The sequence below is a fragment of the Mesocricetus auratus genome, unplaced genomic scaffold (genome assembly GCF_017639785.1).
Source record: "Mesocricetus auratus isolate SY011 unplaced genomic scaffold, BCM_Maur_2.0 Super-Scaffold_100020, whole genome shotgun sequence".
Taxonomy (NCBI): Eukaryota; Metazoa; Chordata; class Mammalia; order Rodentia; family Cricetidae; genus Mesocricetus; species Mesocricetus auratus.
This window is the reverse complement of record NW_024429201.1, coordinates 18,592,124-18,607,055: the sequence shown is the minus strand read 5'-3', so window position 1 is coordinate 18,607,055 and position 14,932 is coordinate 18,592,124. Positions and strand designations below refer to the sequence as shown.

Below are 14,932 nucleotides of genomic sequence, written 5' to 3'. Positions count from 1 at the left end.
CATATGACCTCACATTTCAAATTTTATATTTATATTTTAATTTAGCAATACTGTATCTAAAAAGAAAAAGTTCACACATTTTATATAGTTTCTAATATAACTAAATATATATTACATGATATAGTTTCTCTTTATCTAAGCACTTATTTGTTTAAATTTTTGAAATTTGAGGGAATAGATATGGGAGAAATTAAAGGAAGAAAGAGGGCATAAGTATGACCAGAATATATTGTATTTTAATGAGTGCATGAAAATATTATTAATTTTTTGAGATGCAAAAACTTTTCATTTATTTTCCATATACAATTCAAGAATATGAATACATATTGAGGGAAAGCAGGAACCAGAAGAATGAGAGCAAGAGAGAGATCATTACATAAAATTGAAAAATGAACCTACAAATACAAACAGATGATTAAGGGAAGCTCAAGTGCATGGCATATGTTTAGTATGTACAAGGCTGGTTTTAATCTCCAGCATCACAAAATAATTAAATAAATGAACAAATAAAAGCAAAGGTGCCAGGTAGTGGTGGTGCACATCTTTAATCCCAGCACCTGGTAGTAAGAGACAAGTAGATCTCAGTGAGTTCAAGGCCAGCCTGGTCTACATAGCGAGTTCCAGGACATTCAGGACTACACAGAGAAACCCTGTCTCAGAAAAAAAAAAATTAAATGATCACTTTTATGACCATTCATTTCCTACTCCCTAAAAAAAGTAATTTGTTGCAGTCTCTGCAACTTTCTGTCTTTGCAGTTTGTATGGCATACTTTGATTATATAATAAAGACCTTGCAGCTTATTTATCAAATTTCTTACCACAAGTATTTTTCCTTAAATAAAATACCTTTGTACCCTCTTAGCTTAACAAGAAGGTCAGAAGTGCTTTCATATGACTTGACTATAGTTTGCTTTAAATTTCTCTTCATTTTATAAACATGCTTCAACATGCAGTGTTTTATTGTTAAGGATTTAAGTAAGAAACAAATTCTTAAATGTCAAAGCAATGACTTGCACAACTGAAAGCAGAATGCCTAGTTTGAACCAAAGGCACACATGTAAACCAGCACAAAAGAAACACGTACCCATACGAATGAGTGAGCATTCGGAGCTTGAGCTGGCAGGAGGAGGGCTAACATGATGTGTTAACAACTCTTTGTAATGGGTTTCATCTAAAATAACATGGTATGTGCCTAACAAGAGAAGCAAAACACAGCAGTTATAAAAAAGGTTTCTGTGTAAGTTTATATACAATTCATTAAGTAAATTATCATTTAAAAATGATTTAAATAAAATCTCTCAATCAAATTCTCTAGGAATAATAGTAACTAAAATTAAAGCCAAGCTACAGTCTTTACAAAGAATTACATATAGTGAGGCTACAAATTTTTTGAAAATTATAACTCTAAACAGTGACTTACTGAAAATTCAAAAAAAAAATCAATGAAATGTTTAAGATTACAGCTATATTTTTGACTACAGGCATAAAATGGTTTCAGCTTAATGGTGTAAAACTTCCTACTTAATTAATAAATTATTTCTTACACAGTAATTACAATTATTGAAGATAGTAGATATATACCACCAGTTTCACGAGCAAGTACAGTGCAAACTCGAACCTCTGCAGACAATCCAATAACAGACACTCTGATTTTAGCTGCCTTCAAGGTCTTCATAAGATCCAAAAATATGAATGATTTCCAGAGAAAAAGAAAAATATTTATGAATAATAACTTTGAAATGTAATGTTCTGAAAACTAGTAATAAATTTACTACAGAATTTCCTTTAGAGTCTAGCTTCAGTTTTGGTCCTACCTTGATGAGGTCATAAATATTAGACGGATCACAGGTTGTCAGGCTACTAAAGATGATTAGTACTTCTCTACTTGTATGTCCAGGCATGTGTCTATAAAAAGAGGTCAAGACACATTCCAATAGATCAAACAAATTACACTAAGCTAAAAGGGACAGTACACATGGTTTATAAATTTAAGCTACGAAGTGTGGTATATATGTTAGTAAAGTTACAGCCAATCCACGATTATTATTTGGTATTAAATTCTAAATTTCACCAGGCAGTAGTAGCACACACCTTTAATCCCAGCACTTAGGAGGCAGAGAAATTGGATCTCAAGAGTCCAAGGCCAGGCTGGTCTACAGATCGAGTTCTAGGACAGCCAAGGCCACACAAAGAAACTCTGTCTCAAAAAAAATTTTTTTAATTCTAATTTCAATCTCTCTCTCAACAAGATCTTACAATATAACTCAAACTCATAAGCCTTCTGCCTTAGCCTCTGGAGTACTGGTATTACCAGCATGCAATGCCATGCCTAGCCATTCAATTTATAGTCAATTAAATTTTCTTCATAATTCTTGTGTACTGCTGAGAATTTTCTTGTATTTTTCTAAGCCCATTGCAGATGTACTTTTTCTTTTTCTTTTTTCGGTTTTTTTTTTTTTCAAGACAGGGTTTCTCTGTGGCTTTGGAGGCTGTCCTGGAACTAACTCTTGTAGACCAGGCTGGCCTCGAACTCAGAGATTCACCTGCCTCTGCCTCCCAAGTGCTGGGATTAAAAGCGTGTGCCGCCAACGCCCAGTCCATTACAGATATACTTTAACTGATAAAATACAAATTAAAAATAACCAACATTGGATTGGACAGATGGCTCAGTGGTTAAGAGCACTGGCTGCTCTTCCAGAGGTCCTGAGTTCAATTCCCAGCAACCATATGATGGCTCACAACCATCGGGAATGAGATCTGGGCCTTCTTCTGGCCTGCAGGTGTACATGCAGACAGAACAGTGTATACATAATAAATAAATCTTAAAAAAAAATAGCCAACATCAAAATAAACATCATACATGATATTTTAGATCTTTTCCTACTTAATTTATTTGTTAAAACAGGCATCATGAAGACCTAATACAACTCATAAAAAAATTCTGAAACAATTATAAATAACAATATAAACTGGTTATGGTTGTAATGCCTGTAATCTCAGCATTGGGGAGGTAGAAACTAGAGAATCAAGAGTTCAGGTCATTCTCAGTTACACTAGAACAACATTGGAAAATACTGTCTTGTGAGAGGAAGAAAAGGGAAGAAGGGGTGGAAATAGGAGGGAAAGCGGAGGGAGAAGGAGGGAGGGAGGGAGGGAGGGAGGGAGGGAGGGAGGGAGGGAGGGATGGAGGGAGGGAGGGAGGGAGGGACAAAGAAAGGAACGAAGAAAGAAAGAAATGGGACCTGGAGTGATGTCTCAGCAGCTACAAGCATGGAATTTCCTGCAGAGGCCCAGAGTTCAAGTCTCAGCACCCATGCTGGGCAGTTCACAAATGCCTGTAACTCCAGCTCCAAGGGATCTGACACTCTCTTCTGGCATGCTTGACTCATGTACACACATGCACACACACACACACACACATAATTAAAAACAAATTTTAAAAATACTAACTTTAGGGTTTGCATAGCCATGCTTAAGGAATTATAGAGAGATGGTTCTCCATTGCAGGTAATATCTACAGCTTTCTTCAAAGATGTTATGTGTTTCCTTGGGTTTCCTAAAGTAAAATGAAATAACGTTTAATAAAACTCTATATAGAAAAGTATTTGATTTACAGAATGATTTCGATTTCTATTTTTATCAGAAATGTCCGGTAGAAAGTCTACTATCTATATTTTGCTATATAGATATAAAATCTGTATACATTATTATACATTTAAAATTATGTTAACCTAGAGTGAAAAATATCTGTATACATTATTATACATTTAAAATTATGTTAACCTAGAGTGAATTTTTTTTACTTTTAGTATCTCTGTATTTTATCATTTGTAAGATCAATACTTTCATTTTAGCATCTCTGAAGCAGGAGGATTGTAGATTCTAGGCCAGCCTGGGCTACAAAGTGTCAAAAAACAAAACAATGAAAACTTTCTAGAAACATTACTGACATAAAAGATTAACTTTTATGTAGATGAGCAAAGAAAAACGCAATGAGATATAAATTTGTATTAGGGAAATAATGTCATAATGTCATGGAAAAATGTCATAATTCCCATTACCTCTTGGGGAAAGAAAACAAGCATTAACAAATACCTAAAAAGGGAAGATTCAACAAATAAGCAGCTGTATTACTTTCTGTAACGTCTGGGAGGATTGAAAGACTATCTGAAAAGACCATCTGTGCCCTGCATGCTTCTAGAACACTTGACAGACATCACCAAGACACTGCCATAACCAACTCACAGGTAACTGCTGGGTCTTACTACCTTTTCCTGTCTTATTTTGCTGTGTTTTGAGGACCTGAGACTAGATCTTATTACATAGCTAAGGACAACCTCAAACTCATTAGCCCAGGGTGGCCTAGAACTTGTAATTCTCCTGCTTCAGTGTCTTGAGAATTGGGAATACAGGTTTGCATGGTACCTGGTTTATTTTTAAATATTTGGGTTTTAGTCGGGCGTTGGGGGCGCACGCCTTTAATCCCAGCACTGGGGAGGCAGAGGCAGGCGGATCTCTGTGAGTTTGAGACCAGCCTAGTCTACAAAGTGAGTTCCAGGACAGCCTCCAAAGCTACAGAGAACCCCTGTCTCGAAAAACAAAAAAAAACAAAACAAAAAAATTGGGTCTTTTCATTTGTCTATTTTCATTTTCTAACAAATCCAAACAAATGAAATGATGTGTTGACAGACACAGACCTACCTAATGGTAGGAGTACCAACACCCAAACCTAGATCTTCTGTTCTCTATTCACTTTCCCCACTCCCCAATACCATGCCACACAACTATTTATAGATTCACTGTGTTATGAGCACAGGGGGAAATGCAGATTACTTCAGTGTCAGTCTGGCTTACAGCATTGGTCTGACTATAAGGAGCGAAGCTGTCCAAGAAGCTTATCAGAATCTCTAAAGGTGCCAGGCGTTGGTGGCGCACGCCTTTAATCCCAGCACTCGGGAGGCAGAGGCAGGCAGATCTCTGTGAGTTCAAGACCAGCCTGGTCTACAAGAGCTAGTTCCAGGACAGCCTCCAAAGCCACAGAGAAACCCTGTCTCGAAAAACAAAAAACAAAACAAAACAAAAAAAGAATCTCTAAATGCTATTTCATCTTTTCAACATATGAATTCACTGCCATCTTCAGAAAACTGCTTTGAATTTGAGGACAGGAGGGAAAGGAAAGAGGGTTGACATTGTTAGAGGAACACTCCTTCCTCAATCACATGATAATCCTACTTAGTCTGTGGGGCTCACCTTCCATTCTGCTACGGGCACAGCGTAATCTAAGCCAACCAACAAAACATTTCATCTCCCTGGCTGCTCCAACAGCTGTTGGATACACAAGCCATGAGAAAGACCAGTCCTACTAAAGTTATGCTGAAGCTATGGAATACACTGGCCATACAAACTTGGGGCTATTAGAAAACAGCATTTCTCTAAGAGAATAAAGTCAGACACAGACAGGATCCCTAGAAACAGCTACATGAGAAATCAGTCCACCTTTGAATGTATACCAATTTCCTTTTTGAGTCGGTTTGTGGTTTTGTTTTTTTTAATTGTGTATGGCTGTTTTGGCTGCACAGATATCTGTGAACCATGTGTGTGCCTGGTTGTCCCTAGAGACCAGAAGCCAGCATCACACATAACTGGAGTTATGGATGATTATGGGCCAATGTGGGTACCCATATAAACTTGGATCCTCTGGAAGAGCAGCCAGTGCTCACTCTTAACCACTGAGCCATCTCTCCTGCCCCTGGTTTTGTTTCCTATGGTACCGGTGATCAAACCTAGGGCCTTACTTACTAAGCTACATCCCTAACATCCCCTAAGACTATTTAGTGGAGATTGTTGTCAACTGATTTCCTGGCACACTTTTGGCAAGTGTATATTTGATTCCTTATGGCTAGAGTAAGAACTATTAGTGAACAAAATATGTCATCTCCTTTATGTGTACTAATAGAAAAGATTAAGAACATAATTTAAGGAATAGTATATTTTACAAAAAAATGATGTAAATTTGTAACAGCATATATAATAATAAAGGCAAAAGAAACTGCCATTAACTTATATGTATGACAGTTCTGCCTGCATGTATATGGATAGAAAAGGGTGTCAGATCCCCTGGAACTGGAGTAACAGACAGTTTGAGTCCCCATGTGAGTGCTGAGAACTAAATTCAGGTCCTCTGCAAGAACAAGTGCTCCAAGCCATTTATAAATAGCCCAATTCAACTTTTATACTCTCTAAATTAGACATTTTTTAAATTGAGAATTATGTGAATTTTATGAATAGTTAACAATTAGCTATCCTATTTTCAGGATAAGAATGTGTACTTAAATAAACATTTTTACTTCCAATGCAATACATCCAACACTTCAGAACTCAATTTGAAACATGGGCACGAATTCAGAGTTAGGTACAGATACTTTTATGCATACCTGAGAGTTCAGTCAGTTTTTCAGCTCTTTTACTCTTAGTCACAATTATTCCAATCTCAAAATGAAAACAAAAAATTATTGCTTTAATATAACAAATTATTTCCTCTTCATTAAAAAAATACATGGACTATCAATTAGTAACTGTCAAAGAAGTTAGGAAGATACATGAAATTTTTTCTCATGGTGCTTTTGACAAATCAAGCTATGAAATGACTACACATTATTAAAACACAGTACATGCTTAACTTAGAATTATTTACTCAACACTATTAATTATACCAAAAATAGGTACATAACCTGGTTTCCTCAATACTTCACAGAAAATATGCCTCTTTTTTCAAAATAAACCATATCTGGCAGCAAAATGGGAATCTAGTTCTGAATTCTACCATTTATCTACATACCTGACTGATAGGATTTTGATCAAAATATTCTTCTACAAAATATTCCAACAACTGTTGAAAGAAAATTAAAAGGAAGTGTTATATAAAAAACAAAGCAGCAACAATAAACATGTCAGTGTTCTGTAGGATCTATTGATTAAGCAGCACTTCTCATGACGTTTGGGGGAACAAGAATGTCAGTGAGACAGTGTCTCACTGTGCAGCCCAGGCTAGCCTGCACTCACTCGCGCTCATGCGCAGCCCTGGCTAGCCTGCACTCACTCACTCTCATGCGCAGCCCTGGCTAGCCTGCACTCACTCACTCTCATGTGCAGCCCAGGCTAGCCTGCACTCACTCACTCTCATGTGCAGCCCAGGCTAGCCTGCACTCACTCACTCTCATGTGCAGCCCTGGCTAGCCTGCACTCACTCACTCTCATGTGCAGTCCTGGCTAGCCTGCACTCACTCACTCTCATGTGCAGCCCTGGCTAGCCTGCACTCACTCATGCTCATGCGCAGTCCTGGCTAGCCTGCACTCACTCACTCTCATGTGCAGCCCAGGCTAGCCTGCACTCACTCACTCTCATGTGCAGCCCTGGCTAGCCTGCACTCACTCACTCTCATGTGCAGCCCAGGCTAGCCTGCACTCACTCATAGAACAGGCTGACACCGAGCCTTGGGTGGTACTCCTCTCTGTCTCCTGGGTGCTGGGATTCAGGAATGTAACACTCTCATCTTGTCATAAATTTAGACACATTTTGAAAATGTTTAGTTGTAAAAATATAATGAAAATCTACACGTGAAGTAGGTAATAAGACAGACACAGCTCAGTTAAAGCTGAAAGTATGCCAAGCACAGTGCCAGATGCCTGCTGTCCCGGCTACACTGGAAGCAAGGCCTCCGAAGACAAGGAGTTTGAGGTCAGCTGAGGAAACACAGCAAACTCTAATCTTGAAATTCAAACCATAAAGAAGATGGACCCATTTGGACTCGTGTAAAACAATGTAAGTGGAAGCTGCAGTGAAGAGAGGTTAGAGCAGAGTCAAGAACAGGCACTAATAAATTAGAATATCAGCAGGGTGTGGCGGTGCACAACTTTAGTCTCAGCACTCTGGAGACAGAGGCAGGGAAAGCTCTGGGTCTGTCCTACAGAGTTACTTCTAAGACAGACAGGAGGACCACACAGAAACTAAAACTAAATAAATGTGGAAAAACTAAATAAATAAGTTAGAATATTGCTTACCTGGTAAATGGAAAAAACAGACTCAAAAAGTCAAAGGAGAATGATTATCAGTTTGGGCGGCCAGGGTATAAGTAGTCTAAAAACAGCAGTTCTCAACCTGAGGGCGAGACCCCTTTGGGGGAGAATGACCCTTTCACAGGGGTGACCTAAGACCATTAGGAAGGTGAGAACCACTGATTTAGGGAATTAATAAACCAAAGCAATGACTTATTCTTTTTTTGTTTTTGTTTTTTTGTTGTTTTGTTTTTCGAGACAGGGTTTCTCTGTATTGCTTTGGAGACTGTCCTGGAACTAGCTCTGTAGAGCAGGCTGGGCTGGAACTCACAGAGATCCGCCTGCCTCTGCCTCCCGAGTGCTGGGATTAAAGGCGCGCGCCACCAACGCCTGGCTCGCAATGACTTCTTTTTTGTTTTCTTTCTCTTTCTCCTTTGTTTTTGATTGTTTGTTGTTGGGGGAAGTCCTGTGTATTTGTCAATAAAGTACTGTTGAGCCTATAGGGAACCAAGATAGGAGGGACTAGGAGTCCAGGAGAACTCTGGGAAGGAGAACACAAGAGAGTTCGAGATGTAACCGCCATGAGGTAGGAATCCCGGAACTATTCTCCGGTAAGAGACATACTTAGATTAACAATTATGGGGTAATTACTTAAAGTAGAGCTAGCCAGTAAGAGACAAGCAAGGCCAACAGCTTCATAATTAATACAGCGTCTTGTGTGTTTATTTGGGTACTACAATGCAGCAGAGCCCAGGCGGCTGGCGGGGGATAAACCAAAGCGGCTAGCAAAGAAAAAGCTGCCCTTAACAGTTTGTTTTACCAGAAAGGGTCTCTCTGTGTAGCTCTGTCTGTCCTGGGACTCGCTCTGTAGACCAGGCTGTCCTCGAACTCAAGATTCACCTGCCTCTGCCTCCTGAATTCTGGGATTAAAGGTGTGCACCATCACTTCACAGCTTCAACTGTCCTGGAACTCACTCTAGAGACCAGACTTGCCTCGAACTCATATATACATGTATTCTTTCCCTGTATTTAGCACAGATTTAAGTGGTTTTACTATACCTTCAAAGTACAAGTCAGCCTATTGGGCTTTAAGTCTTGATCCTCCATTGTTCTCGAACCATCTACTACCACATAAAGGTGGCGCATCTACCAAAAACAAATGAGGAACAAAAATTTCAAGTACATTTTTTAGAAGAAACAGAAATACCTTTTAATATTCAAACATCCTATACATACACTTTAGATATATTCTTTTACAAAGTAGTTGTTTTACCATTTATTCTATCAAGGCAGAGGATCCCTCTGATCCACACTAGTTCTGCACAAGCCAAAGAAAAAAATCATAATTTACCATTCCAAGTCGGACTTGTCCATGGTGCTCAAACACTCTGTTAAAATTATAAAAAAATATTTTATTTCAACACCATATGCTACCAAAAACTCAATAAAACAACCTATCTGAATTTTTTTAGTGAATTACTAACTTTTGGAATATACATGGACAGCCTCTGAACACCGCTTTCTTGGGGGGCAGGGCTCGTTGCTAGTTCTTTACCCCAAGTCAGACGATTATGGATGAGCTTCCCTACTAAACACACAGTTAAAAGAAAGTGCTAAAGATGGCTACAGCAGGGCAGAAAGGTTTCAAGAATATATTTTCCTTTTGTGAATCCTTCATAGAAGCATTTCATACCTTTTTCTCTTTGCCTTGAAGAGAATATCTTCTATCGTAGCTTTAAGTGATCCAGTTTCATCTTCTTTAAGAATTTCCCTGTAGGCAACATTTATTTGTTTGAAAAGATAAGCTAAAAACCCTAACCCAATAAAAATTAAAAATGTGCAAAGATTTGTATATATATATATGTTTATAGCAGCACAATCCACAATAGCCAAAAATTGGAACTAATCTAAATTGGAACATTTAGATCAGATCCGATTTAGATCAAAAATGCTGAATGAATAAACAAAAATGCAGCATGACAGTATATGGAACACTATCCAGCAATTACAAAGAAACATAAATATGAATGAGCTTTGAAATTGACATAAAATGTACAAGAAAGGTGAATCCATAGATCATGGATTCATAGTTGTCTACAGGTGGTAGAAACAGAATGAGTATGAAGGAACTTACTGTTATGATTAAAATGTTCTAACAATAGTTTATGGCAAAAGCTATACAAAAAAGTAAACTCACTGGATTACACATTGAGGTGTAGGAGTTTGAGCATGCATAAACACACTTTAATAAACTGAGATTAAGAAGAAAAGACAAAGTCTACAACATGGGACAACTACACTCTACGTACCATGTTCTCTCGTAGCCTCCTTCCCACCGCTTAGTTCTTTCAGGTTCTTCATCCATGTTTTTATATTGATATATACCTATTCAACTGTAAAAAACCATTGGGTCACAAGTTTTCTAAAGACAGTTATTACAAAATGAATCCAAAAAAAAAAAAAAACCAAAATGAATCCAATTACTTGATAGTTAAGGACAAAATTTAAAACATCAGAATATAAGAATATATTTTAATCTAGTATTTTGTTCAGTAATTCTGTGAAAATACAAAGTCATGAAACTATTTTTTCTATTTCCAATAAATGATATGAAACAGACCACAGCTAAGCACTGAGCCATACTCCTGGATTCCAGTTGTAGAGAGGGAGGAGGGATGAGCAAAGGGGTCAAGACCATGCTGGGAAAACCCACAGAAACAGCTGACCTGAGCAAGCGAGAGCACATGAACCCAGCACTGGGGAACCAGCATTGATCTGAACCAAGCTCTCTCAATGTGGGTGCTAGTTAGGATGCCTGGACAGTCTATGGGACCCCTGACAGAGGAACTATTATTTATCCCTAGTGCACAAATGAACTTTGGGAGCCCATTTCCCATGAAGGGATACTCTCTCAGCCCAGATACACGGAGGAAGACCTAGGTCCTCCTCCAAATGATTTGACAAAGTTTGATGATCCCCCATGGAAGGCCTCACCCTCCCTGGGGAGAGGATGGAGGTGGGATGGGGGGATGGTGGATGGCATGGAAGGATGAGAGGGAGAGGGAACTGGGATTGAAGATGTTATTAATATATTATTAAAATAAAAAATTGAAATTTATCAGCCAGCTGGGGGTAGCACAAGCCTGTAATCCCAGCACTTGGGAGGCAGGCAGCTTTCTGAAAGGCCAGTCTAGTTTACAGATAAAGTTCCAGGTCAGCCAGGGCTACACAGAAAAACCCTGTCTTGAAAAACCAAAAAAAAAAAAAAAAAAAAAAAGGAAAAAAGAAAAAGAAAAAAGAAAGAAATTTATCGAGGGCTAGAGAGGTGGCTCAGAGGTTTAGAGCACTAATTGCTCTTCCAGAGGTCCTGAGTTCAATTCCCAGCAACCACATGGTGGCTCACAACCATCTACAATTCAATCTGGTGCCCTCTTCTGGCAGAACACTGTATATGTAATAAATCTTTTTTAAAAAAGAAATATATCATTTATGAAATAGGTAAATGCTATAGCTCATAATTCAACAAGGCAAAAAACTACCTATGGGATATGACCTTAACTAGTAAAGAAAAATTCTATCTGCATGATAGAATTAAGAATAGTTGGAGTTTTCTGCAAATTATTATGTGTATTCATATTACATTTACTTCTTTAATAATTTAAGACAAAATTGTTGGAGATGATAGCTCACAAGTATAATCCTGGCTGGAGCACAGTAGCAAGTCAGAGACCAGTGTGGTCTACACAGTGAGCTCCAGGCCAGTGTGGACTACAAAGTCAAAGTGAGAGTCTCTCTCAAATAAAGAAGATGAAAAATTGACATAAGACTCGGGGGAGTGGTCTCCCTCCTCACCACATGCCCATAAGGACTCTCAAATGCCAAGACACTGAGGACAAAAGACTATCTTCTAACAGTGGCAGGGGGGAAAACATGACAGTTTTTGGTAATGAGGACTATACACTATAAGCAATACTTTTTTGGTTTTTTGAGACAAGGTTTCTCTTTGTAGCTTTTGGATTTGGAGCCCATCCTGGCACTCTGGCACTCACTCTATAGACCAGGCTGGCCTGGAACTCACAGAGATCCACCTGCCTCTGCCTCCCCGGTGCTGGGATTAAAGGCGTGCCACCAACGCCCGGCTGAAACTTTTTTTAATCTACAGAACTGAGCTGAGTGAAATAACCCACAGAAGCAGGACAGCCTTTGTTTTGTTTTGTCGAAACAGGATCTTTGTATATAGCCCTGCTAGTCTGGAACTCAGTATGTACACCAGGCTGGCCTCAAACTCACAGAAATCTGCCGGCCTCTTGCCTCCCAGGTGCTAGGATTAAAGGTATATGCCCAGCTCTATGCTGAAGACAATGTATGACATACAGAGTTGACTCTGTCTCAGAAAACAAAACACATACCAAAAGCTTGTTCACTAAAGAATAGACTATATGCCGGGAGTTGGTGGCGCACGCCTTTAATCCCAGCACTCGGGAGGCAGAGGCAGGCGGATCTCTGTGAGTTCGAGGCCAGCCTGATCTACAAGAGCTAGTTCCAGGACAGCCTCCAAAACAATACAGAGAAACCCTGTCTCAAAAAAAAAAAAAAATACATGGACTTCTGGAATTTAAAATCTATTAACAAGTCAGAGAGTTGGAGACTACATCAAAGGGTTTTTTTTAATTAAACCTGCCACGATCCAATATTATTAAACTCTTTATTTCCCAGAGAATTTAGAAGTCTCTTATTATCTCTGTCAGAGATTAATTTGTCTCAGAAAACCTGACAATTTGCCTGTAAAGGGCAAAAATATCTCCGTCTGGCAAATGCTTGCCCAGAAACCCCTATGCCCAAGAATAACCGCCAGCGCTGACAGTTCCTATCTGAAACTGCAGGGGCAGAGCTAAGGCCAGAAAACGATCCACCAAGCTTCTCCCCAATACACCCCTGCCCTCTCAAGCCCAAACCCTCAAGCCACAGCTGCCACAGAGACTGTGGCCCTCCTGCTGCTCTGACTAAAGAGCAATCCCGCTTCTGGAGATGCCTGTCTTCTTTTCTTAACATGACACCTCCCTCTATCCCGATTTGACAGGCTTGAGTGAAAAACTAAAGACAGTGTCTTACAACGTGAGCTGTTTAACACTGTGACCATCTTGGTGCCATCCGAGGAGTGTATGCCAGTCGTAAATAAGGTGACTAAGCTCAACATTCCCATACCTTGTTTTCTGGACTTAATGTGAACACTAAAAATGAAAATTTTGCTCGAGATGGGCATATCGGGGTACACCGGTGATCCCAGGCCAAGTGGGAGTGCGCCCGCGCACACGCACACCGTATAATATATTGCTTCTAAACTTTTAAAATGTGGTTCTATCATATCAAAAATGCTTTGTGTTTTACTCTTATTATTCTCTGAAAGTTCAGAGGCAACAAGGACCAATGAGTAAAAACTGTACAAATTTTGGTTCTTAAAGGGGCATCTTCCAGCCGGGAGGTGGTGGCGCACGCCTTTAATCCCAGCACTCGGGAGGCAGAGAGGCAGGCGGATCTCTGTGATTTCGAGGCCAGCCTTGTTCACAGAGCGAGTTCCATGACAGCCGGGGCTGCTACACAGAGAAACCCTGTCTCCGGGGGCAAAGGGGGGCATCTTACAGGGCATCTTAATTAAAACTGCTTATACTGGGGAATCTGACAGGGAAGGGGTTAAAACTCCCCGAAGAGCGCAACACTGATCCATTTCCCAGAATCTTAGCCATCGCACCCATCTGCCCGCCGAGCAGCTAAAAGTCAGCCCACGGAGTGTTTGCTGTGGAGAGAACTGGGGATGCTACCAACCAACACGGGAGCCGCAGCGCGCACGGCAACGGGCGAGGCTCTGCCTCCGCTCACCCCGCCTGGCACGAGGAGGGCTGACAAGGGAGACCGCCGTCCGTGATTCTCGGAAATGGACAGCTCTGGCGCTGGACGCTCGCTCCGGGCCACACAGCCGGAGGGCCGAGGCAAACCAGAGCCCAGGCGGCGGGACCTCCCTTCCCCCGCGGCAGCCTGTCGCCCAGCACACGCCCTCCCTCCGCGTTCAGCTCCCCCGAAGCCAGCCCCGCCATTGCACCTCGGCCTCTCCTCCAGGTCCCTCCTGTCCTCCAAACCCTCGTCGCCGCGCAGGCCTCCAGCCGCGGACGCCCGGGAGCAGAGCAGACGACCCTCGCCGGAAGTGCCGTCAGGCAGAGAGCGCCGCCCAACATCCGTCCTCGGCGCGCTGGGGCCACGCAGAAAGCGTTCCGGCGGCTGTAGGCAGAGACTGCCAGAGCGGGGAGCTGGGGAGCGACGGCGGCCACGAGCTTACCGTGCCTTCAGGAGGCCGGATCCGGGAGAACAAGGCTAGGCGAGTCTTCCAGAGAGAAGCCGGCTGAGAAACCACCCAGAACACGAACGTTCAACCATGCCAGGCGATGCGGGAATGCTCGACGGATAATGGAAACGGCGTGCGGTCTCGGAGGCGGAAGCATATTGGTGTGGTTGAGGGACGGCCAGAGTGGGCGTGGGGGCAGCTGAACTTGTGGAGAGAAAAACCAATTATTAGTGATGAGCCCAAGATTTCTACTGTGGGGTGCATTTCTGCAGGCCAAACAGCTAAAACGACAAGTTCCGGGTGTGTCATGCACCGGCTTAGGGAGTCTTTTTTAATTTTACTTTATGTGTATGGGTGTTTTTGCCTGCATGCACGTCTGTGCACTATGTGTGTGCCTAGTTGGGGCGGGGTACAGAATATGGCATCGGATCCCGTGGAACTGAAGTTACAGATATTCGTTATCTGCCATGTGGATGATGGGAATCAAATCCGGACCCTCTGGAAGAGCAACAGATGCCTGGAAGAGCAACAGATGCTTTT

At 41.1% G+C, this 14,932-nt stretch overlaps 1 protein-coding gene across 1 annotated transcript in view; it reads right to left on the bottom strand.

Annotated features, from left to right (window-relative positions):
* Positions 1-14,270, bottom strand: part of LOC101825183 (general transcription factor IIH subunit 2) — a 29,235-nt gene extending 14,965 nt beyond the window's left edge. Inside the window, exons 1-11 of the mRNA XM_040728849.1 lie at positions 14,153-14,270; positions 10,365-10,448; positions 9,749-9,826; positions 9,407-9,443; positions 9,115-9,201; positions 6,839-6,889; positions 6,435-6,489; positions 3,451-3,556; positions 1,815-1,905; positions 1,582-1,669; positions 1,085-1,192 (exon numbers count right to left, since the gene is read on the bottom strand). Coding sequence (XP_040584783.1) covers positions 1,085-1,192; positions 1,582-1,669; positions 1,815-1,905; positions 3,451-3,556; positions 6,435-6,489; positions 6,839-6,889; positions 9,115-9,201; positions 9,407-9,443; positions 9,749-9,826; positions 10,365-10,420 — 757 coding nt within the window. The 5' untranslated portion in view covers positions 10,421-10,448; positions 14,153-14,270. The remainder of the gene's footprint in view (positions 1-1,084; positions 1,193-1,581; positions 1,670-1,814; positions 1,906-3,450; positions 3,557-6,434; positions 6,490-6,838; positions 6,890-9,114; positions 9,202-9,406; positions 9,444-9,748; positions 9,827-10,364; positions 10,449-14,152) is intronic.
* Between the last annotated feature and the right edge of the window lie 662 nt (positions 14,271-14,932).